We start from the raw sequence: 27,955 nt of genomic DNA, 5'->3' as shown, positions 1-27,955 counted from the left end.
TTGAAGCAGGGAAAAGCACCCAAGTATCTCGCTGCTAAGAGTAGTCGGAGAGATTATTGCGACTTTCGGCTGCTCGGCCATATTCACCGGAATAACATTGATCCCGTCTTCTACAAAACAATTCGCTCCGATTGCGGACGTTTTTCTTGACCAGCAGGAACCTCAAAATATTCACAATGGCTGCCGCTAGGACTCTTCGCATAGGTCAATTGAACTTACTCTCATGCCCGACGGCATGATTCTGTGCGAACGATAGCTGACAGTCGCATGCAGGTCTCATCCCCGGTGACGGTATCGGACGGGAGGTCATTCCGGTGAGTCGGCTGTCGCACACGAGCACGCCAGATGCTGACCTGGTCCTCATTTTAGGCCGGTAAAAAGATCCTCGAGTCGCTTCCCGCCTCTCTAGGCCTGAAGTTCAGCTTCGTTGACCTCGAAGCCGGTTATGATTGCTTCAAGCGCAATGGCAGCGCTCTGCCCGACAAGACTGTCGAGACTCTGAAGAAGGAATGTGACGGTGCTCTGTTCGGAGCTGTCAGGTGAGCTACATGGCTCTTTGAAACATACAATATTTGCTGATGGGCTATTGATAGCTCCCCCTCCACCAAGGTCGCCGGCTACTCCTCCCCAATCGTCGCCCTCCGCAAGAAGCTCGACCTCTTCGCTAATGTCCGCCCCGTCAAGAGCACCGCCGGTACTAGCGCCGGTAAGCCCATTGACCTTGTCATTGTCCGTGAGAACACCGAGGATCTGTACGTGAAGGAGGAGACCACCGAGGAGACCCCCAACGGCAAGGTCGCCCGCGCCATTAAGCAGATCTCCGAGCGCGCCTCGTCCCGCATCTCCACCATTGCCGGTGAGATTGCTCTCCGCCGCCAGAAGATCCGCGACGCTACCCCCAGCGCCGGTCTCCGCACCCAGTCCATGGTTACCATCACCCACAAGTCCAACGTTCTCTCCCAGACCGACGGTCTCTTCCGCGAGACCGCTCGCGCTGCCCTTGCCGCCCAGAAGTTCTCTTCCGTTGAGGTTGAGGAGCAGATTGTCGACTCCATGGTTTACAAGCTCTTCCGCCAGCCCGAGTACTACGATGTTATTGTTGCTCCTAACCTCTACGGTGACATTCTCTCCGACGGTGCTGCTGCTCTTGTCGGCAGTCTTGGTCTCGTACCCAGCGCTAACGTTGGTGACAACTTTGCCATTGGTGAGCCCTGCCACGGCAGTGCCCCTGACATTGAGGGTCAGGGCATCGCCAACCCCATTGCTACTCTGCGCAGTGTTGCTCTCATGCTTGAGTTCCTTGGTGAGGAGAAGGCTGCCGCTCAGATCTACACTGCTGTTGATGGCAACCTGGATGAGGGCAAGTACCTCTCCCCTGACATGGGTGGAAAGGCTACTACTCAACAGGTCCTCGACGACGTCCTCAAGAGGCTGTAAACAATATATATAACATTTATGCACCATTTAGATGAACAAAAGTGGGTTATATCCTAGATTACAGCTGCGCTTTGCTCTTCTGGCATACATGCTCTATGAAGATCTATACATCACATACCTCTCTCCAGAAAATACATCTACTCAACGTCCCCAGCACTCGGCGCCTCCTCCCAATCAAATCTACCTCCTTTCCCATCAACCTTCCCTGTCTCCTCCTTCTCCCCCCCTTCTTCATCCGAACTCTGATCCTCATCATGCACCAATGTAAACACAACCACAAAATAAATATCCCCATTCCGATTCTTCAACACATACCGCAACGAATGCGTCTTCTCATCAATATAATTCAACGCATTGATATTGAACCCGGGAAGACGAAGCGTGAATTCTGCTCTCAAGTCAGCAATATTCCTTCCAACATGACCCCACGCAGCTGAAAACAACAAGAACAATCCATCATGAAGAAGGTGGAAGGTAGAACATACCATTGAAATCCAAATACCCATTCCCGAACCCCGCCATATAAACCCTGTTCTCCTCAAAGTCCCACCCCTTCCTATTCCCCTCATTCCCAAAGAACCCTCTTCGTCCATCGACACTCTCCGGAACACCGGCCTCCTTCCTCACTTCAACGCCCTCTTCCTCCCCCTCTTCAACAACGATATCATGGACATCGGGCAGCCCCTTGCCCCCATCGCTATTTTCTATTTTCTCTCCAACACGGAACTGATTCCACGTCGCCACCCCGGGTGAATAAAGATACGGCTTATCTGCATACGCATCCCCATCTAAGCTGGGATCGATCGTCCACTGCACGAGTTTCAGCGCGGCATTAAAACCCGGTGGGAGACGGTCGCGAATCGGTTTGTCGAAGTCGTTGCCGAAGACTAGGTCGTTGCCATTTACGTTCTTGTGGAACTTGATCGCGAATGTGATCGAGTATTGGTCTTTTGTGTGCGAGGGGTGCTTGAAGTGGGCGTGGGTTTGGGGGGCGTTGTTGGGGTATCCTTTTATCATGAGTATTGTATGCGACTAGGAATAGCTTGGGTATTTGTACCTGTGTAGTTTTGAATGCGGACGCTGAGATTTGTGGATGCGTGCTCGTTCCTGAGGTGCAGGGTTTGGGCTTCGTTTACGGGGACTTCTTGGTGGGTTGAGGGGTCGTAGGAGGTGCCTGCAGTGACTTTGAGGCGGTATTTCGAGGCTGTGTGTGTATCTGACATCTTGTAGGTATTTTTGCCCTGGATTTGGGTATATTAATGTAGTTTGTGAAAGAAATGAGCGAATGTAGTCCGTTATATATTCAGATGAAGCTTGCCGGACGACGTCATAACTACCTCGATAAGATAACCGTCACAACCCCACAATATGTATGCAACAAGATACCAAGAATAGATGTCTAAGGTACATCAACCAAGGCATATCTAATAGACAAAGAAATGTTAAAGATCGGCAGGGTCGGAGGGGAGCCCTACAGCTTCCACCTCGTCATCCAGTTCATCCTCTGTGAGAATACCAATCCCGCTGTCGAGCCGCCGTCTATGCTTCCCACGACCAGCCTCTACATTTACAAATCGAGTCATGCTGATCGGAGTGATAGGCTCACTTCCTATGCCCAAGCATTCTGACTGCAACTCATCGGACTTTAGCTCCCAGTTTGCGGCACGCGCTTTCGACTTGCGACGTGTAGCACTAACTGCGGCTTTCATGGATGCATAAGCTCGAGTCTGCTCCGCGACCCAAGTATCCAATAGGTTATCTCTTGAATCAACCTCCATCTGCAGTTGCTCTTCAAGTCCAGCATTGCTGCGACTCAGCTTCTCAGCTTCTGCTTTGGCTGCTTCCAAAGATGTAGTAAGTTCCGCGATGCGAACGTTCCTTGATCCAACCTCCTGGTCGTGCTCCACGACGAGGGCTTCAACAGCTTGAGAGTACTCCCGCTCGATATTCTCCACCTTTGCTGTGAGATCACAGACTTGTATCCGATTTTGTTCGATGACTTCCTCTAGCTCGCGGATCTGTTTTTCTTTGCCGGCAATAATCAACTCAGCTGCACGTCGAGCAGTGTGCTCGTTGGTGATCTTCTGCTCAAGTTCGTCCCTTTCTCGAGTATGAGTTTCGAAGCTCTGGATCTTCTCATCTTCAAGCTTGGTCACGAGGTCCTCAAGGCTCTTGACTTCATCGTGATATTTGCTCAGCGCAGTGTTCAGCCTGTCAATACCAGTGGCTTGTTCCTGTGTTTCTCGCTCTAGCTCTTGCATTCGCATTCTTGTGTGGAGCATATCCCCTGCAGAGGAGGTAATTGACTCTTCCAAATCTTCGATTTTTTTCGACGCAGTCTCGTAGCGAGCCAAAAGAGTATCGAATTGCCCTCGTAGAGCCTTTTCACGGTCAGTCGTCCCTCGATGCCGCGTTCGCTCCTCCCCGAGATCCTTGACGAGGGTTTCGATTCGCTTTACTAGTGCGCTAAGTGTAGATGATCCATCATTCAGACCGGCTTCGGCTGTTTCACCAGGCACTGCATGCTCCAGTTTGAGGCGGGCAGTGCGGAAGCGGTTCCGCAAATCTTGTATGCTCTCACTCGCATTAGCGCCATGAAAGCCTAAGCCGGAGAGCTCGTCTTGTATGGCATTGAGGGTCCCCGTAGCGTTCGATGCGTGGGCAAGCGTCTGCATCAAACTGGGCAGAATGTCGTCGAGGAAGTCTGGGGGAGGGGAAGTCTGTTTCAGATGGCGTTCAAGGACAGTTCCTTCAAGCAAGTCATGTCGGGAACGGCATGCTTCGAACAAGTCCCTCTTCTCCTTCTGGGCAGCCCTTAGATCTGTAGATAGGGAGATAAATTCAGGACTATCCTTGGCATCAAATTGAGCAGTTTGCGTAGAAGCATCAACATCAAAGTCTTTTGGACTGAACAGCGCGAAGTCGTTCGGTAGATTTGGATTACCATCCGCTGCACGAAGATCTGGCGAGTCTGACATGAATATGGTGTCGCCTTCGAAGCCGCTGTCGTTTATCATTATGGTATCCACTGTATCTGTGTCGCTGAAGGATGTTGTTCGTTGATCGACATGCCCCGTCATAGGTGAGGATACGGGCGTCATCCACCCTCTATTGCTCGTTGGTAACTGGCTCTCTGGGGTAGATTTTTCTTTCTTTACCACCTCGAGCTCCTGTTTCAAGAAGTCTCTCTCACGTAGTAGCATCTCAAGTGACTTCTCGTACTGATTGGCTGCCCGCTTTTCACGTTCGAGGTTGGTTATCTCGTCGCTCAAACCTATTCGTCTGATCCTGCGTTGGGTGCGTGTGTCCAGGAGTTGTCGAAGAGGGGTGAAGTGTAGTACTCTTTCGGGCGAGCCAGAGCTCCCTGGGAGTTGACTGTCACTGATCCGTCGAGATTTCGGGAGAGGAGTCGAGCGGCGACGAGCTGCTCGAGTCCGAGTCGGGGTCCGTTGCACAGCACTATCGGGGTCTCTTTCTTCAAAGGATGTCCGACACAAAGCCGGGGTGAGGCCGGTTGAGTAATCAAAGAGCTCATGCGTAGTAGGACCTGGGTCCGAGAAGCGCACTCTCTTGTTTGGGCGGGGGGTTTGGCACTGCATAGTAGAAGTTTCATCGTTTCGATGAGCCCTATCACGTAAGACAGGAGAGCACCGCCCGGAATTTGAGCCGGAACTGTTGCACCTCTTGCGCCTGGTGCTTCTTGTTTCCATGTCTTCAACTGCCGCTGTGACTGCGACTGTGTATGAGCTTGGTGCAAGTGTAGTTGATCGGATGAATGTTGTCAGCCCAAGTAGATGTGCGATGCATGGATGGCACAGGCCGGTAGATAAGAGGCAGCAGGGACCAGGCAACGAGAAGCACAACAGCAGCGCTGCCTGCAGCCGAGAGTATTATACCTTTGTTATTATTGTGATAAACAGAAGAGGCGTCTGGCCGTGCCTTCCTTACGCGTGGATAAAAGCATGCTGCCTAATTGGGACGTGTAAACAAGGCAACAGTCAGGTGACAGGCAGCAGGCCACAGCTTCTTGCCTAATATCTCAGGCAGCCGAAACCTTGTCGAGGATATGGCTTGGCCCGGATCTCAAGGCCTTTGTTTGTTCCTGCATTATTGTCCTCCATACTCGTGGATCTATTCCCATCAATAGCTTGTGTGGAAATTGACTCTGCGAGGAAGTTAAAGTTGCCACGAGCACCGGCTCATCACCGGGCCGTTTCCGGGGGTACAGTCATGCCAGGGACTCTTCATACGTTCTGTAGGGAGATTTCGTCTCCATCTTCATCTGAAAATGTCCTCATTCGGGCCGTGATGGAAGCCAAAAATCTGGAGCAGATATGGTCTGGAATCAGTGAGATGCGGTTGAGCCAGGGTTGCGCTTTGCAGGCGGCGGGTGATGTCATTTGAGGGGAACCACTCACAACTCGAGCTTCCAATTTGGCCTTCTCTGATACCGCAACTTCCCCAAGATAAAGTCCTTCTACGATCTCGCTCTCCTGATGTTACTGCTTCTCTCAGTCTCTTCATTTGACTCTTTAGGTCGGCGTCATCGCATTTGGTCTCTAGCCGCCGATTGAGCGATCCCCGGTCTCTGAGAGATTGCCTTCACACTCAGGCCCACGACAATGGCTGTCGCACTCATGGAATGGCAGCCACCACTTGGGCACCCAGAACAAGATCCCTCGCACCAGAAGGAGCCTTCGTTAACGGAACAAGATTATCTTACTATGCAGAACCTGAACATGCCTCTCCTTCAACTCCCTCCCGAGCTCCTTTACCAGATACTGTCCTATCTCCCCGCGGTGGAACTTGTCCGAATCTCCGGAACGTGTCGATCACTCGCTGAACATGCCAACAACGACCTGCTATGGGCGAACCTGGTAAACTCGAATTTGCCCGAACCTATCCAGGATCCTGGAGTCTTTGACTCCTTCCGCTCCCTTTATATAACACACCACCCATGCTGGTTCATCCCACGGAATAAAATATGGTTTTCGGATACAGAGCATACGGGGAATCTCATTGTGGCTCGATATGACAACCGACGTGGCGTGATCGAGGCGTACCGCGTGGTCTCAGAAAGGCGCTCTCACCACAAGTTTCAGGTCTGGGAGTGGAATCCGGAGGTTGTCATCCAAGCTTTTGAGCCCAAGGTGAGCTTGTGGTTGGACGACCCGGTGCTTATGCTGCAGAGGGATCCCGACGGGCGGCCACGATACTTGGACAACGAGACTCGTATGACTATGCCAGTTCAGATGCAATATGTCTTCAATGCCCTTTCCCTTTGCCGACCCGGAGATCCCGAACAGCTCACTGAAGACACACAATGGCCGCCGTCTAATATCCCAAGCGATCATCGAGTTTATCGGAATCCAGATATCCCTTGGATAGAATGGAATCGCTTTCCGAAAGAGCTGTCTCAAGTGTCAGAATATGCATTTCGGATCAGACGATGGGCGCATTTCCGCCTAGGAATGCCTATTTTCAACGCTGGACAACAAGAAACCTTCTTGACCTATGCAACTCTCGAACCAAGTTTGTACACCCCCACCAAGGAAAAGCCGTACCAAGGGATCTGGGTTGGTGATTACTCTGCGCATGGATGCGAATTCCTACTTTTCATTCAGAAAGATAAGGAAGGAGGAGGGGAAGATGCCCGCGACCCCGGAAATGACAATATAATTCAGAGGGGTAGCTTGGAGGCCATTAAACTTACCGGTGACCCCAACGTCCCACGCGGCCAGTTCTCGTTTGTATCCGATGACATTGGACCCGGCGGTACCATTCGTATTGCAACGGAATCTCTCTTCCAAGGCGCAAGAGTGGTACGCAGTACAGGCCATGTGGCTGGACTTGGCTTTCGAGATGGTGAGGCTCACGCACTAATATGCTTATCATGTACTGACTCGATATAGATACATTCATTCCATCCCAGCTCATTCTTGCCTCCCCAGACTGTGTTGCACATTTCTGGGAGCCGATGGGTCACATTACATATTACCGCCGCCTAGATATTGACGGTCTCATCCGAACGTGATGCACATTAAGAGTGGTATCACCATAACGAATAACGAGGATACGAGCAATGAATCGGACCGGTGATAATTCACGCAGGCTCTCATGGTGTTATTAGGTCTGCTTTTTCATGATTCTGCAATAGGGAGGCGTTGATATCCTGTACTATTTTCCGCTTGGTTCATGATATACATTCATTCTGTGAGATGGCTAGGCTACCTTCACACATATTTAACCAGCACTAGCTTGGTGGGAAGACCTCGGAGTTATCAGGCGCTGGCTTTTCGTCCGTCGCTTACTTTACTCTTTGCCATACGAGCTTTGGAATTCTTGGCTTTAATTAAGAGAGTAGATTCATTTGCATGCACGCTTCGCAATAAGCGAATCGAATGGTATGAGCAGAGATTTGACACAACCCAGAGCCAATCATCTGAAGCAACTCTAGAACCTCGTTAACATCAAGGTAAGGCTGAAAGTATAAAGTAAAAATAACTCGCAGCAACAGCAACAGCAAGTCGCATCCCGAACGCCAGTCCGCAAGACAGACAATAATGCCAACAACATCAATCATGACACCGCATTCCTCTTCCATCTAGATACCATGCATGTCCGCATGCTATCATCATCTGAAGGTCCCCCCTTTCCACCAAACCGACTGTATTCGAAACGAGAAACTACCGCTTCCGCTCGAAATAACTGGTCGACCCCAGCACCGCAATCGACTGGTCCATCACCCACTCGCCCACGCCCAGGTAGTTGTCAATCCACTTCTTGAAGTCCTTGTTCTCGGTGATCTTGTCGGAGCTGAGACTGGGGCTGAGAGGTTCCCACGCGGTGGGGTGGGGGGTTAGTGATATTCTTGTTCTGTGTAACACGCTGAGTTGCAGATGGGAGCGGGGAGGGGATGTGCGGGGGAGGTTGGGTCTGGGTGTAGAGGAGGTGAAGGTGATATGGGAAAAAGGGTATTTACGTGAGGCCTGTTGAGCGTTTCACGCCCGCAAGAAAGGCGGAGACTATTGGCGTGGCTGTTAGCTTTCGAACTTGGTATCATGGGGGGTATTTAGGAGGTGTGGAGGACGTACAGAGCACAGCGTCGAACGCATAGTGAGTCAGGCGACCGAGCTAGGTGAAGCGTAAGTAGTTAGAATACAAGATCGAATCGCTGATGTGTAGATCAAAGCAACCCGGGGACAGCGCAACTTACCACCATTGTGAGTAGCGGATTGAAAGCGAGCGTGGTAATGTCTCCAAGAAGCAATATAGTGGCTGAGATTACGGCACAGATATCCCGTATTCCGGTGAGAACAGTAGTACTTGCTCGGTGACTCGATATAGCAAAGACAAGGGCTATCAGGAATGAATCTCCTCCGCGGCGGGCTCAGTCGGGGATGGAACGACGCTCACGTGGTAACTGTTTCACATGACTGCGGGTAGGCAGACAAGCAGCGGTGGCTGGCATCTGATAACCTGTGGCTGGCCGCTGCCAGCTGGTGAGGCTGGGCTGTCAGGTTGCCACGCTACACCTATAAAAGACTAGCCCAGAAATAGGAACTTTGGTGTCCGGTCGGCAGAAGACTTTGTCCGGTGTAGAGCTCAGCACACTCCAGCCCTGTCTCAACATCCATATCCAACAGTGCAGGGCTCAGGGTGGCAGTGGTTGGAGCCAATCATACGCCCTGAATTGTCGGAGTGTGAGCTGCGGCGATCTTTAAAGGCTCCGGCTTACAGTCTATCGGCAAGGGTTGGATGCACAAGCTACTGGACTCCGGAGGGTTTGAGCTATCGATCTTGGCCTGTGGGTGGGATCTACCTTGATGTCCATTGATGGTCACCGGTGGGTTACAGAAAGGTATCTGCCGACAAGTTCACAAGGACAATGAGGTTGGGATGCCCTTGATTATATATATAGATCGTCAATTCCATGGCAATGCCAATGCTTGGTGGGGGTCTTCTGATGCTATCCAGCTGTTTACGTCAGATGGAAAAAAGCAACATAAAGCAGGGTAGACTATGTGGTATGCAATTTGCAGAGCAGGCAGCAACTCTGATTAACGTCCAACAGAAACTGGGTTGAATCTTAGCGATAGATTGAATAAGATTGAATAATAGAATTGAATGGCCCACGGGGAACCGGCCGATAAAAGCAACAAGCAAAGAGAGCGGCCAACAGTATTTTCCCTCCCGGGCACACACCCCGACGGAGCAGCCCCTCCCTCCCGCTCTGCTCTCTCACCGGGCGAACCAACGAACGGTGTTGGCCGATTCTCTTCTCCCCCTCTCACTTTTTTTCCCTTATCGCTCCCCTCGCTGCTCTCTCTCTCCTTCTCTCCTCCCCATCCTTCCTCTCCTTCAATAACTCTCCCATCTTTTCATCCCCCCTCCACCGTAGGGAACTCTTCAAAATGGCTGCAAGCTCTTCCCTCGACCACCTGAGCAACCGGATGAAGCTGGAATGGCACTCCAAGCTCAACACCGAGATGGTGCCCGCGAAGAACTTCCGCCGCACCTCCATCATCTGTACCATCGGTATGGTCCTATCCAGCCGCCGGCTTCTGATTGCATATTTGCGCTTCCGCAAAAATATTTTAAATTGGCCTTGTGCTAACCCCACGTCGCTGTATAGGCCCCAAGACAAATGCCGTTGACAAGATCAACGCTCTCCGCAGAGGTACGGCGAATCGCGAACTCAAACCTGTCGCGCGTCAAGCTAATATGCCTCAACAGCCGGTCTCAATGTCGTCCGCATGAACTTCTCTCACGGTTCATACGAGGTGAGTGAACCCGTTTCTGTCCGGTGGAGCCAGGCTGACTCGTCCAGTACCACCAATCCGTTATCGACCATGCCCGCGAAGCTGAGCGCACGCAATCCGGCCGTCCCGTCGCCATTGCTCTTGATACCGTGAGTTCCGACCTTGGTCAAAAGCAGCGCGTTTCAATTATCTGACAAGACCATAGAAAGGACCTGAGATCCGTACCGGTAACACCGTTGATGATAAGGATATTCCCATCAAGGCTGGCCACGAGCTGAACATTACCACCGATGAGCAATATGCCACTGCTTGCGATGACCAGAACATGTAGGTTCTCGTTCTGGAGGCCTGATTTTGAGGGTGTTTGAACCAGTCTGACAATCTGCAGGTTCCTCGACTACAAGAACATCACCAAGGTGATCTCTCCCGGCAAGCTCATCTATGTTGACGACGGTATCCTTTCCTTCGAGGTCCTCGAGGTTGTAGACGACAAGACTCTCCGCTGCCGATGCTTGAACAACGGTAACATCTCCTCCCGCAAGGGTGTTAACTTGCCCGGCACCGATGTCGATCTGCCCGCTCTTTCCGAGAAGGACATCAGCGACCTGAAGTTCGGTGTTAAGAACAAGGTGGACATGATCTTCGCTTCTTTCATCCGTCGCGGTAGCGATATCCGTCACATCCGTGATGTCCTCGGCGAGGAGGGCAAGGAGATTCAGATTATCGCCAAGATTGAGAACCAACAGGGTGTCAACAACTTCGACGAGATCCTCGAGGAGACCGACGGTGTCATGGTCGCCCGTGGTGATCTTGGTATCGAGATTCCTGCCCCCAAGGTGTTCATCGCCCAGAAGATGATGATCGCCAAGTGTAACATCAAGGGCAAGCCCGTCATTTGTGCCACTCAAATGCTCGAGTCGATGACATACAACCCCCGTCCCACCCGTGCTGAGGTGTCCGATGTCGCCAACGCTGTTCTTGACGGTGCCGATTGTGTCATGCTGTCGGGTGAAACCGCCAAGGGTAACTACCCCTGTGAGGCCGTGACCATGATGTCCGAGACCTGTCTCCTTGCCGAGGTTGCCATCCCTCACTTCAACGTTTTCGATGAGCTGCGCAACCTTGCCCCTCGTCCCACCGACACCGTAGAGTCGATCGCTATGGCCGCTGTCAGCGCCAGTCTTGAGCTGAACGCCGGCGCGATTGTCGTCCTTACCACCAGGTATGTAATTGGTCGATTCGAGGTCGATAGAATCCTGCTGACAGAGAAAATAGTGGAAACACCGCTCGCATGATCTCCAAGTACCGCCCCGTCTGCCCCATCATCATGGTTACTCGTAACCCCGTTGCTTCAAGGGTAAGTTTGACGTATTGACTTCGATTGCGCTTGATGACTAACTCGTTGTAGTACTCCCACTTGTACCGCGGTGTCTGGCCATTCCTCTTCCCCGAGAAGAAGCCCGATTTCAACGTCAAGATCTGGCAAGAAGATGTCGACCGCCGTCTCCGGTGGGGTATCTCTCACGGTCTCGACCTCGGCATCATCAACAAGGGCGATAACATCGTCTGTGTGCAGGGCTGGCGCGGCGGCCAGGGCCACACCAACACCGTCCGTGTGGTCCCCGCCGAGGAGAACCTTGGCCTTGAGGAGTAAACTCACCCCTAGGAAGTACCGTCTTCCTCGACGGAAGGCGCAGCGGCCCCGACAGCGTTCGGATAATAGGCGTCACTGTAGACAGGCCCCGCTTAGACTCGCGCACCCCTCCGCGCACGCCACAACCTCCTGCAGGACTTGTGTTAATATGGATCCCTGTATCTGGCAGTGTCCCGGCGATGAACGAAGAGCATCGAAACTGGAAGGAGGAAAACTCACCCTTGGTAGAGCGGACGAACATAGCCTGTAATTACTGCGTTCCTAACTTGGCGTTAGTTAGCAAACCATCGTTAGTGGTTCATGATGCACGGTATAAAAGCTTTAGAATAATGATATATTCCCTGTTCATTCATTTGCGCTTGGCACCTGTACCTGTAGATGTTAGTGCGTCAACACTGTAGCCCATATTTTCGAGCTGCTGGATGAGATAGAGCAGCGCGCTCCTGTCATCGTAAACGCAGCTTCGAAAGAAGAGAGAACGAAAGACCGAAAGAATGTTTAAAGAGGAAGAGTTAGGCTGCGGGGAAAAGCAGCAAGGCGACAGCCGCATAAAAGAGACATCTGAGCCGCGGCAGCAGGTGCAAGCAGGTGCGACCCTGCTGAGCTCAGTCCAAATCGAGCAGGCGCTTCCGCTCCTTTCGGAAGGCATGATCGTGACTCTGTAGTCTGTAGCTGGCATGCCTGCGCACCACGCCACGCTCATGTCATTGCCAACATCTCCCTCGGGAAAAGAGGTAAGAAGAATGAAAGAAGAAAGGAAAACAAAGCACGCGCGGAATAATTCAAAAAATGACTCGGTAGCTGCTTCATTTGATCTCGGTAAATCATCAGCCCGGGCTCTTGCGGTTTGCGCGTCCCGGGTTCCGCCGAAGACTCGGGATCAGCTCGGCGGAGCGGAGATGGAGGGTTCGTTTTGCGGAAGATCTTGTGCCGACCTTACTCTACAAGGGTCTCAAACCGTTTGATTCTGGGAAGGAGTGCATATATGAATATGAACGATTGTATGTTTGAGTGTATGTACCTAGACTACAGGGATAGACAAAGTCTCCGAAAGATAATGAAGGTGGGTTCGAAGCCAGTATACAAAAATCACTAAAGTGAAACAACAAAAGTGAGTGCTTTCCCAATGATTGATTTCTCGTAATGTAATCATGCAATGTCCGTTTATGCATTAGTCTCGTTTCATCTCATCTCATCTCATCATAACTCATATCCTCATCATGGTGGCAGTTCGTACAGAGAAACCACAGGTTAGAAGCCGGAAGTACCTTCAAGGGCATCGCCGTCTGTGATGGATTGGTGCCGGGAGTGTGTGCGAGTGTCCACTGGGGCGTATCGCGATGTTTGGAACTGATGCCAGCAGCTGGAATGAATCAGTTATTGCCCAGTAGAATGTTATCTTGGAGTTCATACCTAGGTGCTTGTAGCACATAGCGAGCCATAGCCTCTCTGAATCGACTCTTGTACTCCTTCGGGCTGGTAACTGTGGGCCGATTTTTACCTCCGCCAGCGAATCCGCGGTCTTTGATCCAGGATTCGAGTTTCTTGTCCCAGGTGTATGTGCGGATACAATCAATGACGCCAACAACAAGCTCAGAACGGCTCTCGTCAATAGCAATCATCAATGAATAGTCCATGACGTTCTGACGTCCCAAGAACAAGGTGTCGTTCCACACACTCTGGCTTAGAAGCTTCTTTGAATGTTCTCGAGCAAACAATGGTGTCTCGTAGATGAAATCGACCATATTCTCATCAAGAAGAACTTCATTACGTTCGCCAGTGCTTTGTACCTTGCGGTTTCTCATTGAACCCTTAAGATCGAAGATGCGGGTTGGCACTCGGTCATAGAAAAGATTCTCCATCAATAGGAGGAACCAATTAAACTCGGTGTTTGTTGCAGGGTTCTTGATAATGACCTGATAGAAGCCGAACATCTTCGCAATGGCAGACGGAAGCTCATGGAACAGAGCCTCGGACATAATCTGGAAGTATGCCGGAGCAAACTTCAAGAATGCCTGGGTCTCAATGGTCGACAATGATTTGAGGATAAACCGGTCATCAAGGGTTTTCAAGAAGAGTGAATTTGTCTTCCCCCCCTTGGAGTCCCATTTGGCGCATCGGGATAATGACTCCACGATTCGATCAGCGACTCCGCACTTCTTTCGCAGCGCGTCGAACTGCTCAGCGTAAAAGACCTTGCATAGCATCTTTGCTTGGCCTTCTTGGAACTGATACTTGAGATGAGTGCCGGTGGATCGTAGCAAAGCATGCTCTACCCGGGCCTCGTTGATCTCATCCTCACCACTGTCAGGCTCAGCCGGGTTCCCACCTGTTTCCTCATGGCGCCTCTGTATGCCAGCCAGCTTGTCTTTGTAGTCGCCTGAATCCAATGCAAATGCTATCAAAGAGCTCGGCTCATCCTCACGCACAATGATGTCGCAGTCTGCAAAAACGTGATCAGACACGGTGAGTGGATAGTCAAGAGGTGCCCATCCGCTGGCTGATCGCTCCGACCAAAAGCTTGTCAACATCCTCAATAAAGCGCTTCTCTCATGCTTCGGTAGCTCCTTGAGGTCTAGAGACTCATCTTCCGGTGACATCTTAGCTAGTTCATCTCCCATATCGGTGAGTCGAGCACTATCTGCTGAGGTGCGTTCCTCGTCACTGTGCTCTTCTTCGACCTCAACATCGGACAGGATATGGTCACTTTCTCGAGGGGATTCTTCTACCGGCTCAGGAGCGGGAGGCTCGGGGGTTTCAGGAACTTTGATTTGTTCTTCCGAAGGGAGTCTGGCAAGGTCCTGGCTTCCTCTATTCGAATCGTCACGGGGAAGTCGTGGAGTTGAGAGCAATTCGTCACCTTCTCCAGAAGGTTCACGTTCCTCAACCGCTTCTCGGACGTTCTTGTACACTTCCACGATTGGTTTTGAAGACGCAAGGGGGTATGCTCTAGACTGAATCCCCTTGGCAGCTCTCTGGTCGCGCTCGCGTTGACGCTCCTTCTCAAATTCACGACTCAATTGCTCGAAGTGCTTAGCTAGAGAGGAGACACGATTTTTCTTTATCGGGATTGAGCGAGGTATAAGAGACTGGCCAGGTGCGAGTCGGCCATTCCGGAAAGCTCCAAGGCCGAACCTCTCTGAGAGTTTCTTATCCGAAGATTTTGATTTGAACTCTAGTGGGGGGCTCGCAGCGCCGCCGGACCGCTGTAGCTTCGCCAAATTAAACTTAGGTCCCTTTGGTGCGTCATAATTAATGTCCTTGAAAGAAGGAACAGGCTGTGTTCGTGCGCGCAGAAGAGGTGGAGATGCAGCTTTTCCGCTGCGGCGAAAGGATCCCTCTGATGGTCTCGGTATTGAAGAGAAGCTTTGTGGCGTGGAAGGTGTGGCAGGAGTTGACTGGTCGATCTCACTGGTCCTGCCGCTGTTTGGATCATTTGCGACTTTTCCTTGCGAGCTATCTGCGTTTTCTGGGCCCGGTTTCGCCTCCTCGGGGCTAGAATCAGTCACAGAGACGTCACCGCTGCTCAAGCAGTGAGCTGTATCGGATTGGACTGCTGGTAGTGTTACAGCGGAATCCTGCATAGCCTTTTCGGTCTCAGCTCCCTCGACGAGGGATCCTTGTGATGCAGAGATCAGCCTCTCCCTTGGAGTAGGCGACGGTTCGGCCGAGCAATTTTCCTCGGTACTGTCTTGAGCTTCAGGCAATGAAGCATCATCCTTTCTACCCGAGTGCTCCTCAACAACTGAGGCCAAAACATCCTGAGCTTTTTCAGGCGAGAGCGTCATACGGCGGACTAGACGCGGTCTCTCAGGCGTTTGGCCTTGTTCGCTTTCAGCCTCAGTGGGGGTTGTTGGTTGCTCGTCGGTCGAGGTAAGAGAAGTGACAGAAGCGTCCCTGTCCAAGAAAATCTTCTTCAATTGTATACTGGCGAGGCGCCGAATATCTTTCTCGGAAGGGAAGTAATTCGTTTCGAATTCAGCAAATGCAGTGTCCCATTCAACAACGCTCTCCTGAGCAGACTTCATCGCCTTATTCAACGGAATGACCTCCCAATAAAGAGAATTCGTGTATCTCTCTTGCAACTGCTTTATGAGATGTGCGTGGTCCTCGTTCGCTTTTTTGGTCATGTTCTCGAATTCCTTTTTACAAGCTTCCTGTAGATGTGCGGGCACGCTGTCAATATTGATAGCTTTCAGTCGTGCTTTGACAGAAAGCATGAACTTGTTAATGCGGTGCTCATTCTTTTGATAGACCTCATTCTTAAGTCTCAAATCGTTGTCGACTTTCCAAGTGACCCGAGTTCTAGGGACGATTATCTCGAGCAGATTGATTGGGTCGTACTGAATTCGGATAGCGATGTCTTTGAACCCGAAATAACGAAGGTGATCACGTTGCAAATCATGAGGACAAACGCCTGCACGAGCATGTAGGCTTTTGCTCCAAAATGATAATTCAAGGTACTTCCCAAAAGAATACTTCCACGTGCTCTCGGACATTGGAAGGACTTGAGTCTCGTTACCGCATATCTTGCAAGAGCTCCACATCAGAATCGTGTCGTGGAAGCCTCTGAGTTTTGAAGGGTAGGGTTGGGTGAAAATGCTGATTTGAGCCTCGCCATGCACATATTGTCGGTGATGCTCATACATCCGCTTTTCACATCCATTCGCTGTGCAGATAGCGTTCGCGTTAAGACATATATCTTCAACGTACTGGCCAATCGTGCAGTCAGGCTCGAACACAGCATCATCTCCGTGTTCGTTGTAAAATTCGAGAGCGAGAAGATCCGGGCCAGAACATGGGATTGATGTTGTTGTGCATACCAAACTGAACAAGACAACAATATTCTGATGGGCATAAGGATCGAAAAGGCCAACAGTGCCAGAGATGTAGGCTTCCCATTGCCGCTTCTGAGTCTGATAATGGTGCAACGCTCTATCGTACTCCGCATCATGCACAGCTTGCAGCACCTCTTTGACTTTTGGAGATGCATCTTTGGGTGCCTCGTGGACCATTTCCGGCGTTATGAGACTGAACTTAAGGTTCTTGGGCTTTTCGTCCAGCGACTGACTGTCGTCAGAGTGTTGGTCCCGCAAGCGCTTGAGGTATGCTAATCTTCGCTCCATTTCCCTGGCACGCATAAGCAGGTGAGGGGGCTCAAATTTGACGAATGGTGATGCAGAGAGAATCTTCGTTTCATGATCTCGGACAATGTCTTCATAATACGTAGGCATAGGAACGTCGTCAGGCACGTCCGTAACTTCAGTTGACAGGCCTTTATCTTGCTTGGCGGAATCTTGCTCCGCATTTGTTGACTGCGTGCTAGAGCTATCGTGCATTATGGCCAACGAGGAATGTGGCCGTTGATGTGCCACATCCTCGAGTTTTCTCTCGACTGTGGGTGACGCTGGTATTTGTGCAAACTCATCCCTGATGACACAAGTCTCCAGCCTAAGGCTGTAAACAACATAGGCCATAAATTCTGTTATCCTCTTGATTCGCGCAAGTACATCGTGATTGCCTCCGCGAAGGACAATGGTACATCCCAACTCCTTTTGGCAGCCTGAAATGTAAATATACGTCTTGCGCTGGCCTTTGTAGACGTAAGTCTTCACGTCAAAGCTGCCACATTCACTAATTACTGGAGTAGTGACGAGTTTGTCCATCGAAGTGATGATCCGAGTCTGAGTGCACCGAGAAACAGCCTCAAGAACCGATGACTTGACATTGTACACCGTTGCGATTCCAGCGTGGTCTAAAAGTTCTAATGCCAATCCAGAAACGTTCTTCTCCACCAGGAGGAGATTTGGTCGTAAAGCTGATATTCGACTGACAAGATTCTCAAGGAATTCTCGCTCCTGTCGAATAACGTGTTCCAAACTCATAAACTGTTGCTGGTGGCGGGCATATTCTAGGGCGAACGCGATTATGAGAATCTTTGGCTGGACAATACTTCGAGGCATGCTCTTCAGGGCCACGTTTTTGCTGAAAACCAAGCCTGAGACATACGAGGTATCACCAGGGCGGCCGCCAGGTATTTTCTTCAGTTTAATGTAGTGACGAATGTCCATGTCATCGCCATGCTGCACTTCTGGATCCACTTCATCCGCTGCCTTGAGCAGTATCGGAAGAAGTGCTGTTTCCCAGCTCTGGGGGTTGGGAACTGAGGAATCATCCAACAGCTGCCTCAGAAGCTTGCGAACATGCAGCAAACTAGCTTTATTCATCTCAACCGGAGGAGCTCCGGGACCTCTCATGGATGAACTTCTGGTCATCTTGAAGCCAGTTGTATTGGCAGCCGGTAGTGTATGGCCAGTGTTCGGCAAGTCATAGGGATTAAATATGCCTTCTTTAGACGTCCTTGGTGAATGGCGGTGGATGCTGCTGGCAACACTGAGGTTGCGGCGGCGGGAGGACCGGGGTAAGTTCACAGCCCTGACGCTGTTCATGCTACCATCATCCACATCACGGCCGAATTGACTAAAGCCGACGGTGCTTCGGTCTCCAAACGCAGATCGTCCCTTTTTCACCGCAGCGAGAAAGCCACTCAAGGGGCCCCTTTCGTTGTCTGCGCCACTTTTTGACAGCTGAGTTTCGGTTACTGCCGCTAGTAGGCTGGGTTGCTCATCCCCACTAGACGCATCGTCCGAGAGGTATTGAGCGAGATCTGGGTCAATGATGTTATCTTTGTGAAATGCAGGGAGGCGCGTTTCAAAAGGCGTATCATCACCTTGACGCCGCTGAAAAGGAGCTCGCTCGTCATGGTAGGATTTGAAGTTGCGAATAACTTGCTGGCGAGAATGATGGCGCTTGTGCCCCATAGAGTGTGGCCGCCCACTCATAGACTTCAAAGATCTGGAAGAGGTCGGTCTAGCCAGAGGCCTGTCTGGGCTAATCTCGAGAACGGCAGAACGGCGGTTGTGTCCTTCTCCAGCACGTCGTGTAGCCGGAATTGCCATAGTAGGTGTTTTCAAAACATGATCCATTGACTGAGACATGATAGAAGCCGCATCGTCATCGTCGGCGCCGACGCGGGCGGCGTTTCCCATGCTCAGTTCAGAGATACGAGGATTGACTACGATCGGGCTTTGTTCGCTGTCTGAGAACTCAGACGAATCATCATCGTGTCCATTAATCATATGCTCGCAAGGCTTGCAAACGCGTATTGTGCCTGGTTGGCCAAACTTTTCGCCTGGTATCAGAAGTGTGCATTTAGAATCAAAGATTTGGCCACATGTACGGCAGTGGTGCTTTCGGCGAAAGGTCGAGAAAGGCTCCCCACAATGAAAGCAGTCTTTGGCATTCTCATCGCGCATCCAGAAATCCTTGCTCAATAGTCTGCTTCTGAGTTGTGTCACAACACCTTCGCCAGCGTTCGGGCGGCGGCTGCGCCCAGTGTGAGATGGTATCCTTGGGAAATTTGTGTTGAGGGGTGTGATTATTGTGGGAGATCCTGGCGCAGTACTGACGGATGAAATCTGGGAAGTTGGATAACCCGGTAAGCGGCCAGGCCGCGCAATCTGCGGTCTCTCTTTCTTCTCGTCCGCAGCACGGGACTTGAGCGATTCCTTTGACTGCGCCTCACCATTTATGAAAGACATTGTAGTAGCTATCGTAGAAGGTGTACGTCCTTCAGGATAGCCGCTATCTTCCCCACTAGTAAAATGGTTGACACTATCTGCACCAGAGCCGGCGGCAGTGGCAGCTGAACTATCGGGTTGCAATGATATTGAAGAGTTTGACCTTGTTTTGTCTAGAGGCAGAAGAGAGCCGTCCTGTGTTGCATCGACGGAGCGCTTGGCCTTTCGCACCGCAGAAGACAAGCCTGTATCTGCCTCCCGACTCGCTCGTCCGTCTGGTCTTCTCGAATGGTCACGGACTTGGCTTCCACTCTGAGAGCTGCCAGTGTCCCCCATCCCTGCACCGTCAAGAGCGTTGTTATAACCTTTTGCTTGGAGTACCGGCGAGTGGGTACGTTGTTGACTCCAGCCCGATGAGCTCAAGGACGTTGTTCGCGGATGGTCATCATTATCAGTACCACTTGAGTCTAGAATTTGCGGGTCGTGGAGTGATAGAGCGCCGGACGTGTCACTCATGGCACGAGCGGTATCTTTGATGGCATTCACATGTACCTCAGTAACAGTCGGATCGACGGCGCCGAAACTGTTGGATGCTTTAGGCAAAGAGACGTTAGATGGCCTCGACGCGGCGGACGGAGCCACAGATGCTTTGGACGATATACTCCCAGCCTTAGATGATACCTTTGACGACCGTGCTGCACCGGGCGCCGAGGAAACGTCATGAATAGACGGGTGGCTCGCAGAGGTTGGAGAGTTCAAAGTCGAGGCTAAAGGCGAACCGGGATGCTGCTGGGTTTCAACGGTGATAGAATCAGAGGTACGCTTCGCAGTCGACCGGTCCGAGCCCAGGCGTCTTATAGGGTCCTCCGCCGACCTGGTAGCCCCGCTAACCATATCTCTCATCCCACCAACAGAAGTCCGAAGCCGACTGTATAACCCGCTCAGGCCGCCCTGGATTTCACCAGACATACTCTTATCGTCCACGGCTGAGGCCGGTGCAGGAGGGCTAGCGAACTCGTTGAATACCGTAAGAGCATCGGACTGGTAAGCTGCTGTATGGATCTGATCCAGAGCGGCGTTTAGACTATCTCGTTCCGCTTGTGTTGATAAGGACGCGCGGGAGCTTCGCCGACCGAGGGGAAGGAAGATGGAGGAAGCGGATGGGCTCGATGCCCCTTGGGATTGTTGCGGGGGCATCTTGACGTGCCAGAAATGTGGTAGAGTGTCGTTCAAATCGGTAGACCCGAAGGCCACTCACTAGGTGATGATCACCGAGTCAAGACAAGAGGGGCGGTGGCGGACATCAAAGCTATATTGCTGCGGAGAAGCTTTGGCGTTCCGTGCTTTGTAGATGGGACTCTGTGGGTTGGAAAGCCATGCAAGAGATCTGCCGTGCATCTTCCGGGCATGGGTGAGACCTCGAGAGTGGAACTAAAAGGCCAACAGCCGTGAGAAAAACAAGGATGTTGAGTGGTTTCTTGGGGTGAGTTGAAGATCGAGTCTGGACCTCGAGTGACTGTTTCTTTGTTGGGTATCTCAGTGCTGCCTGAGATGCCTAAGGTGCCTGATGACGTGGGTGGGGCTCGATCCTGTGGCTAGTGAGCTCAAACTGTGGCGGTCGAGACGCGACAAGGCGCGTCGTCTCAAAAGTGACTTTAAGCGGTTAATGGATGGTTCTTCAGCGGGAGTAGGGCTGGCGCATTCGATAATCTGAAGATTTTTGATGTAAAACACTTGAATCGGACTCGGATGAGCGCCCCTTATCAATCTAGCGTCCAATCAGTTTCTCCTCTTATGGGGCCCGTCTTTCAGGATTCCATGATCATCAAACGGCAAAACTCAGCTCGGGTACCACTGCGGAGGACAATGTCACATACGGCCTCAAACGTTCTCGAACTTAGTTCTGAGCGACTACAACAATGAGCTCTCCAAATCTCTGGATATCTATCCTCATTGAACACTGCCTTTCAAGCTACGATGCTGCGGGGGAAGCAAACCATGTTGCGAACATGAGCTGGGAGGATGATGGGAGCAATCTTCGGTTTCCCGACACCACCAAACGACATGCGCTGATCAATTCTGTAAGGCGCCGCTTATTTTTCTTGTCTTCTATCATGAGCTAATTCCATTGTCTTCTTTTCTACAGTGGGAGGTGCGAAATGATATCCAAATAGCGAACTTGACCGACTCAAGTACGCAAATCGACGCATACCTATCACTCGAATCATTAAAGGCATATAATGAGACGCATCCTACCCGCCCACTTAGCAAAGATGCGTGCCGAGGCTACACCATTCAGTTGTCCGATTTCGAGGTGGTGTATGAATATTTGACCGCGAAACCTAAGGTGCATCTATATGTCAAGAGGTTTAGCATCGTCTGGGAGCGTGGAAAACAGAAAAGGCCACCTGCGGGAAAATCTGTTGCGAAGAAACACGATCTCGCTACACTGGTGAAACGGGTCTTCTCAAGTATCCAATCTCGTGGTCGACCGAATAAGAAGACGGACAGCTCCTCGGCAGACAGCAACGGATACGGCGACATTCCCGCGTCGCAAATATTGAATGACCAATACGACGATCTCGCGCAGGCGCAGTTGATGACCCAGATGCCCAAGCATTCCTCAAATCATTCGAAACCAGGTTTCAAGCGCGGGACGGTACCTTCGGTCGAACTATTAGGGCATCTCAAGCAGACGAACGCTGCTGATCACTCACTGAGTCAAGATATATCTACGCAAGCGCGGCTGCCCGATCATGACTCGATTCCTCGCGCCGCGCGGAGTCGTAGTCTTAGTCGATTATCTACGAATGGTAATGAGCGTCACAATTTAGCCGAAGCGCAAAGGGAGCTTACACCCGTCAATAATATCAACCTGCCAGTGGATAAAAGCCCCAGTGCACATACTAGAAGCGCACAGCCGTCTCCACAGAATGTGAAAGGAAAAGTCATTTCGCGCACAAGTACTGGGTCACGCTCTTTAGAAAGCGCTGCAGACGGGTCGCAATCTTCGTACTCGCCGGACAAACAACTCGAGGCTAACTTACAAGCATCTCAGGGTGTTATGCTCAAACTAAATGATGCAGAAAGTTCCACGTCAAGTGATGTTGATCCTTGGGCAGATCTGACTGGAATCAGAAGCATTGACGTTACAGTCCCCAAAGACCAGGAGGAGCTTTTAAATGCCGTCAAGAAGCCATGGTATCCACCCCCTGTTGGAGAACCGAGGGTCTCAGGACATGTACCACCAGCTCTGCTAAATGAGTGGAATAACATAGTCGCCAGCCGAAATCAGACAGATGGCACCAGATCTGAATCCCCAGAAGAAAGTCGAACCACTGACCTCGGTCCTAGCACTCCAACTACTGAGAGCAGCTCGGACGATGAAGGCGCTTCAGAAGAAGAACTTACCGACTGGGAAGTGTCGCCTGATCGAAACGGCAGCCGTGTAGCACTTCCAGCGGATAGTAGTCCGATCAAGGGGCCCTCCGCTCCTCTCAACTCACGAAGGATGAGTCCGAGTCTGATGGAAGCCAACGCAAAAAATCCGGGCTCCGCGCCTCGCGAGGAGACGGTCAGCCACCATGCAGTGTACGAAGCTGTTCAAGCCAACGGTCTCCCCAACACAGTTGAGATACCCGAGATCACTAGCTATGCTGAGGGACATAAAGACAATGGTTCAGATGACACCAGTTCCGACGTGGAAATGGAGATCGCAATACCCCAACCGCAAAGTGGCAGTACTCAACAAGAGGTCTCTAGTCAAGTAGAACCGAGGATCTCGAGTTCAGGGCTACCGCTGCCCGACCCTGCGATCCGGAACGTTCAAGTTGTAGAAACACCAGCAGCGGCTCTCAACCGAACGCGGCCGGTCGTTGAAAGCAAGGACATTCTCGGGCAAGGTTGTAACGCGGAAATACCGTCCCAGCCCGACAAATCATCCTCTCAATCGCGAATTTTAAATACATATTCGACAAATGAGGGAGACAGTAGGGAGTCGAAATCCCAGGAGAGCTCAAAATCTATTATTGTGGCTCGATTAGATTCGAACCAAATCCATATTATGGGTACACCCTACAGCAGCGAGCCGTTTCCCACCCAGCCAACCCCCTGGTCAGGATCGAATTCGATGTCGAATTCATCAGGCTTGAAGAGCATTGAGACGGATGTACCTGCTACCTCGACATATCAATCCCAATCGTCAAAGGCATTTTCGTCCTATCGTGACATGCCCCCGTCGTCAATATTATCGATCGAAGAAGAGCAGAAAAGGCCAAGTGTCAAGAGTTCTCCGCGATGTTCTTCTTCAATGCCAACGTTGAAGCGCTCTGCATCTGAGTTGGAAGCGGACAGCGAACACGACTCACCCTCTAAAAGAACCAAAGTAGAGTGGGAAGCAACGGTTCACGAAAACAGGACTGGATTAGACGCCCAGATCATCATAGCTCGCAAACAAACGTTTCTTATTGACTCGGCCCAGTCCGTCCAGGCTTCCCATATATACGATAAATTCTGTGGCAAATACCCCAGCTATGGCGGAGATTTTGCTCACTTTATCAGGCTATGCTCCCAGTTGCAAAGCTTTCGCGAAAGCGGGAATTTGCGGAGGTCGTTCTTGTGGGACGATTTCATCATCAAGAATCTCGAAGATTATCCTCAATACTTAGCAGAATGTCTCGCTGATGCGAGCAAGCCTCTCAAGTATGAAGAGTATTTTGTGGCATTTTACTCAAAACCAACGCACAACAAGCGGGTTTTAGACGAGGAGCATATCAGTGCCTGCGCAGCACAGTTCATTACCATCGACGAGATCACACCAGATATTTCGTCCGGGCCCATGACTGATGCGAAAACTTCATTCACTGAAAGCCTACGAGATCAGCTTGACAACTTACATACCTATTCGTTTGCTGCTAGTCAAGGACCCTTATCCCAGGATAGAGCGTCTTCAGTCCAACGGAGCCATGCGGACCTTGACTCAGACTTTCAATACAGTATACCCGATAGCGAGCCTGGCCGCGTGGCCGCACAAGACAACGAAAGCCTGCTGGATTACAACACAGCTCAAGAGACAGCCGTCGCTGAAGTCTCCGTGCCAGGCGATAACGACGAGGAAATGGAAGATGTCGATGATACAACTCACGAAACCGCGAGCGTTGAATTAGGCGACGATGAGCCTGCAGCTATAACTCCATCCGCTGTCCGAGTCGTGGTAGCCAAGCCGGCTAACAAGACAATTATCACAGCACCAGCACTCGAAAGCCCGGCCTCGGACGCAGATATTGACTCCGACGATATGGACGAATTCGAGAATGAGAAGGACAAGGGGGATCAGGACGGATCTGGAAAAGGCAGACCTGGAAGTGAATCTGACAAAAAACATGAAGATGACTACGAGCCCGCAATCCAGGACCACGAAGAGGAGGAAATCCAAAACTCGATTGAAACACAAGACTCCCTTCAGAACGAGCTACTCCCAGACAAACCCCAAAGCCAAGTCCAAGCCCAAGAGCAACTTCAGGATGAACCGCAAAGTACGCCTCAACATACGCCCCCAGAAAGACCCCAAGCCAACACAAATACCCAAACCACCCTCTCAACCCAATCCTCCCACGATCCTAATCTCATTGTCGACATCGAAGAACCCGAAGACCATGAACCGGAATCAATCAACGAAAACTGGTTCCGCTCCCTCCGCCACATCTACCCTCCTCCCTCAGCAACCCCTAATCCTGTCTGGTCGGAGGACCCTCACACCCCCTTCAAGAAATGGGCACGCGCAGACCAAGACGTCCTCAGGGTGCGCTACCGCCGCGGAGGCGCACATATCCCTGTCGACGAAAAGGGCGTCATCCAGCCGGTACGACGAAATAACTTCAAGTAATGAAGCTTCCTCGGCAGTGCCGTATTGCATTCCACAAGCGGCAGAGCAATCCACACCATACTTCATCCCATTCTACGTCCGATTTTTCCTTGAACACTACTAGCCTGCTTTTTGCAACTTTGATGATACCTCGACTATGATGATTCGTTCATGTTTCCTCACTCTTCTTTGCTTCGCTTTAGAATCTATTCATAACATAATATTTCGGAGGCTTGATGTGTTTCTCGGCTTGCAAGGTTACATCGCATCGCTCCTGAGGTTTCTTCTATGTACCTTTACTATCAGTCTGTATTTCTAGCAAGGAGTTCGGATCTGACCAGCTACAAGGTTTGTTCAGGAAACTCCCGAAAGAGCGTTAGGCCATGGCCAAAAAGGATTTTAGACAGACGATTCAGTGACGAACTCCAATTTATAAGATCTGAGCACATACTGGAATTCTTATATAGGACCGGGCAGTTTCTAATAGATGACCAAATGTGAAATCAGGTTACAATAGGACGGGATTTCAGCTGCTGAATCCCCGGGACACAGCAGCAGTAGCCTAGGGAAGGGCGAGCGCTGCAGAAAACCTCAGGAAAGGAAAGGAAAGAGCCACCGACGCCCACGGGCCGTTCCTTCCTTAAACTGTGGGTGGGTCGCTCTTTCCTACTTGGTAATTTGTCCATTGCACCTTCCTCACGCCGAGCGCACCTTCCTTGTTATACAATTGGTGGCATTTAAGGAAAGAGCTACCGCTACAGGTCGTTCCTTCCTTGTTAGATATACGCCGGGGTAGGGTTGCGCCTGCCTTTTTTGAAGAGATAAGTATCGCTCGTTCTATCTCCATGACAACTTACATCATTATATGGATCATTATGCATGTACAAATCTTTACTGAAGATGAAGTAAAGTATGATAGATGTTCTCATTCGATCAATGGGTAAGGGTATCGTAAGTTTCGTCCATAAGATCTATCTACATCCCATCGTCCCACCCGCAGTGGGCATACAAATACCAAAGAATATAACAAAGAGAAAAGATAACACAATGCATCCAGTAAATTAAAAGCCAGCGCAGTGCACCTTGCATAAGTTCATAACCTCTTCTGTATCATATTTTGAAGAGAAATCGAAATCGCGTAGACGCATTTGTTTGTTATTTTGTGTTTAGACGTGGCGGAAGGGCTCGTAAGAGGTCGTGCGCTGAGGCTGGGGGTACTGGGGGGCAGCAGTTTGCTGGAAAGGAGGCTGGGGAGAGTAGCCTCCACCGATGGCCTCGTAGCTGTAAGGAGCCTTTTCAGCGGTGACACCTCCGCGGTTGCGGCCGTGGCGGTGGTTGTAAGGCGAGCGCCCAGAGCAGCAGCAGGAGCTGATAGCCCAGAAGAGAGCAGCGGCGAGAGAGAATGCGGTGGCGAGCCAGGTGGCGACGTAGATGTTCCGGCCCATGTGTCCCTCGATTCCGTAAGGCTTGATCTTATCGTTGAAGACGCCGGAGATGACGGCGAACATGGCCGTTGATGTTGCCGAGGCTGCGGCGGTGAAGAGGAAGGACGCGATGGCGATGAGGGTCGTCACGCAAGAGCCCCAGCGGCTGAAAATGGCGGTGATACCGAGAAGGAGCTCGAGAGCAGTGGCGGCGAAGGCGATCACGTAGGCGACAAACATCCACTTGGAGACGTTCTTGTAGACGTTAAGCGCATCCGAAACATCGTCGGGGAGCGCGTTCTGCAGGCCGAGGGTCTTGAGGTTCCAGATTTCAACGGGATCGAACCAGAACTCGGCTTCGGGGGAGGAGCAGTTTGAGACGCGGTAGTTGCCGTTGCTAGTAACGTTGCCTTCGCAGTAGCTGAGGAGACCGATGTTGTAGAAGTCGGGGATGTTGAAGTATTTCTGGACTTCGTCGAGAGCGGCGCCGATGTCACCATCGTCGACTGAGAGGTTAAGATCTTCGAGAACGTCTGCAACTTCATTTTGAATTGGTTGTGAGCCATTTAGATCTCGTAGATCGGCCTAGCCAAGTTAGCTGCAGTTCTGGTGGGATATAGAGGTCAGGCGTACCCTGAAGAAATAGAGGTCGCGTATTGAGTCTGTGCCGCTATCTGTGGAGCCGAGCCCAACAACAATCAGGCAGACTAGTGCGGCGACAGTGAGGAGGTATGGGGTGACGATGCACACGACACGGCCGGCTTTACCCATTATGAAGAGTGTCGAAAGGAGATGAGGGAAGGTGTTGAGGTTGATTGGATGGTGAACAATGTAGAGATGACAATGAGATGGAGGTGAGGGATGACAGGAGGGAGAAGGTGATATTTAAAAGCTGACAGGAGGCTGGAGTAATAACTAACTAATAACAGAGGCGCAGTCTCTGGAACTCTCAACAGACCGACTTCGCCTCTTTTCTAAAATTAAAGGAAGGGACGACCTGATCAGCCACGCTAAACTCCATTTGGTAAAACCACGCGTCACTGACGTCTGCCGTTTCCCCCTGTGATTGTCAATCTTCACATTCCTGCCACCAAGATTTGATGGAGAATGATATAATGATTGCTCAGGGTAAGTAGTCCGAGTTGAGCTGTTTGAATTACAACCAGCAGAAAGTGTAATTATCCCGGGTTCCCCCAGAGGAGAGCTAGTGCTCATTGTTAGATTAACTGATAGAG

The 27,955-nt window shown here is 51.1% G+C and overlaps 9 protein-coding genes across 9 annotated transcripts; 4 read left to right on the top strand and 5 right to left on the bottom strand.

Moving 5' to 3' along the window:
- Positions 1–103: 103 nt before the first annotated feature.
- Positions 104–1,489, top strand: lysB (homoisocitrate dehydrogenase lysB). The gene is made up of 4 exons (XM_073708291.1): positions 104–204; positions 274–314; positions 370–539; positions 594–1,489. Exons 1-4 carry the CDS (start codon positions 177–179, stop codon positions 1,435–1,437), a joined length of 1,083 nt encoding a protein of 360 aa, XP_073575673.1. The 5' UTR covers positions 104–176; the 3' UTR covers positions 1,438–1,489.
- An 8-nt stretch (positions 1,490–1,497) lies between these two features.
- BJY04DRAFT_118637 (DUF1769 domain-containing protein) lies at positions 1,498–2,738 on the bottom strand. The gene is made up of 3 exons (XM_073708290.1): positions 2,495–2,738; positions 1,923–2,444; positions 1,498–1,825 (listed from the first exon to the last, which is right to left on the bottom strand). The coding sequence occupies exons 1-3, from the start codon at positions 2,658–2,660 to the stop codon at positions 1,575–1,577; spliced, it is 939 nt and encodes a 312-aa protein (XP_073575672.1). The 5' UTR covers positions 2,661–2,738; the 3' UTR covers positions 1,498–1,574.
- A 141-nt stretch (positions 2,739–2,879) lies between these two features.
- Positions 2,880–5,036, bottom strand: BJY04DRAFT_214054 (uncharacterized protein; the record flags this gene model as incomplete). Its single annotated transcript, XM_073715102.1, has 1 exon — positions 2,880–5,036. One exon carries the CDS (start codon positions 5,034–5,036, stop codon positions 2,880–2,882), a length of 2,157 nt encoding a protein of 718 aa, XP_073575671.1.
- A 525-nt stretch (positions 5,037–5,561) lies between these two features.
- On the top strand, positions 5,562–7,552 carry BJY04DRAFT_118942 (F-box protein). Its single transcript, XM_073708293.1, has 3 exons — positions 5,562–5,771; positions 5,856–7,302; positions 7,350–7,552. The coding sequence occupies exons 2-3, from the start codon at positions 6,060–6,062 to the stop codon at positions 7,469–7,471; spliced, it is 1,365 nt and encodes a 454-aa protein (XP_073575670.1). The 5' UTR covers positions 5,562–5,771; positions 5,856–6,059; the 3' UTR covers positions 7,472–7,552.
- Positions 7,553–8,123: 571 nt separating this feature from the next.
- On the bottom strand, positions 8,124–8,659 carry BJY04DRAFT_214052 (DUF1748 domain-containing protein; the record flags this gene model as incomplete). Its single annotated transcript, XM_073715101.1, has 4 exons — positions 8,124–8,265; positions 8,420–8,462; positions 8,532–8,571; positions 8,654–8,659. The coding sequence occupies 4 exons, from the start codon at positions 8,657–8,659 to the stop codon at positions 8,124–8,126; spliced, it is 231 nt and encodes a 76-aa protein (XP_073575669.1).
- A 995-nt stretch (positions 8,660–9,654) lies between these two features.
- Positions 9,655–12,028, top strand: BJY04DRAFT_118750 (pyruvate kinase CDC19). Its single transcript, XM_073708292.1, has 8 exons — positions 9,655–9,975; positions 10,073–10,117; positions 10,174–10,220; positions 10,268–10,348; positions 10,405–10,526; positions 10,588–11,421; positions 11,475–11,556; positions 11,608–12,028. Exons 1-8 carry the CDS (start codon positions 9,852–9,854, stop codon positions 11,851–11,853), a joined length of 1,581 nt encoding a protein of 526 aa, XP_073575668.1. The 5' UTR covers positions 9,655–9,851; the 3' UTR covers positions 11,854–12,028.
- A 1,076-nt stretch (positions 12,029–13,104) lies between these two features.
- Positions 13,105–20,630, bottom strand: BJY04DRAFT_214050 (1-phosphatidylinositol-3-phosphate 5-kinase FAB1; the record flags this gene model as incomplete). The annotated part of the gene is made up of 2 exons (XM_073715100.1): positions 13,105–13,216; positions 13,267–20,630. 2 exons carry the CDS (start codon positions 20,628–20,630, stop codon positions 13,105–13,107), a joined length of 7,476 nt encoding a protein of 2,491 aa, XP_073575667.1.
- A 722-nt stretch (positions 20,631–21,352) lies between these two features.
- Positions 21,353–25,317, top strand: BJY04DRAFT_214049 (uncharacterized protein; the record flags this gene model as incomplete). The annotated part of the gene is made up of 2 exons (XM_073715099.1): positions 21,353–21,514; positions 21,580–25,317. The coding sequence occupies 2 exons, from the start codon at positions 21,353–21,355 to the stop codon at positions 25,315–25,317; spliced, it is 3,900 nt and encodes a 1,299-aa protein (XP_073575666.1).
- An 885-nt stretch (positions 25,318–26,202) lies between these two features.
- On the bottom strand, positions 26,203–27,587 carry BJY04DRAFT_179316 (SUR7/PalI family protein). The gene is made up of 2 exons (XM_073709889.1): positions 27,354–27,587; positions 26,203–27,305 (listed from the first exon to the last, which is right to left on the bottom strand). The coding sequence occupies exons 1-2, from the start codon at positions 27,489–27,491 to the stop codon at positions 26,463–26,465; spliced, it is 981 nt and encodes a 326-aa protein (XP_073575665.1). The 5' UTR covers positions 27,492–27,587; the 3' UTR covers positions 26,203–26,462.
- Positions 27,588–27,955: the final 368 nt, after the last annotated feature.

The sequence above is a fragment of the Aspergillus karnatakaensis genome (genome assembly GCF_047715665.1).
Source record: "Aspergillus karnatakaensis strain CBS 102800 unplaced genomic scaffold BJY04scaffold_5, whole genome shotgun sequence".
Lineage (NCBI taxonomy): Eukaryota > Fungi > Ascomycota > Eurotiomycetes > Eurotiales > Aspergillaceae > Aspergillus > Aspergillus karnatakaensis.
The sequence above is the reverse complement of the archived record's forward strand: the minus strand, read 5'-3'. Positions and strand labels throughout refer to the sequence as shown.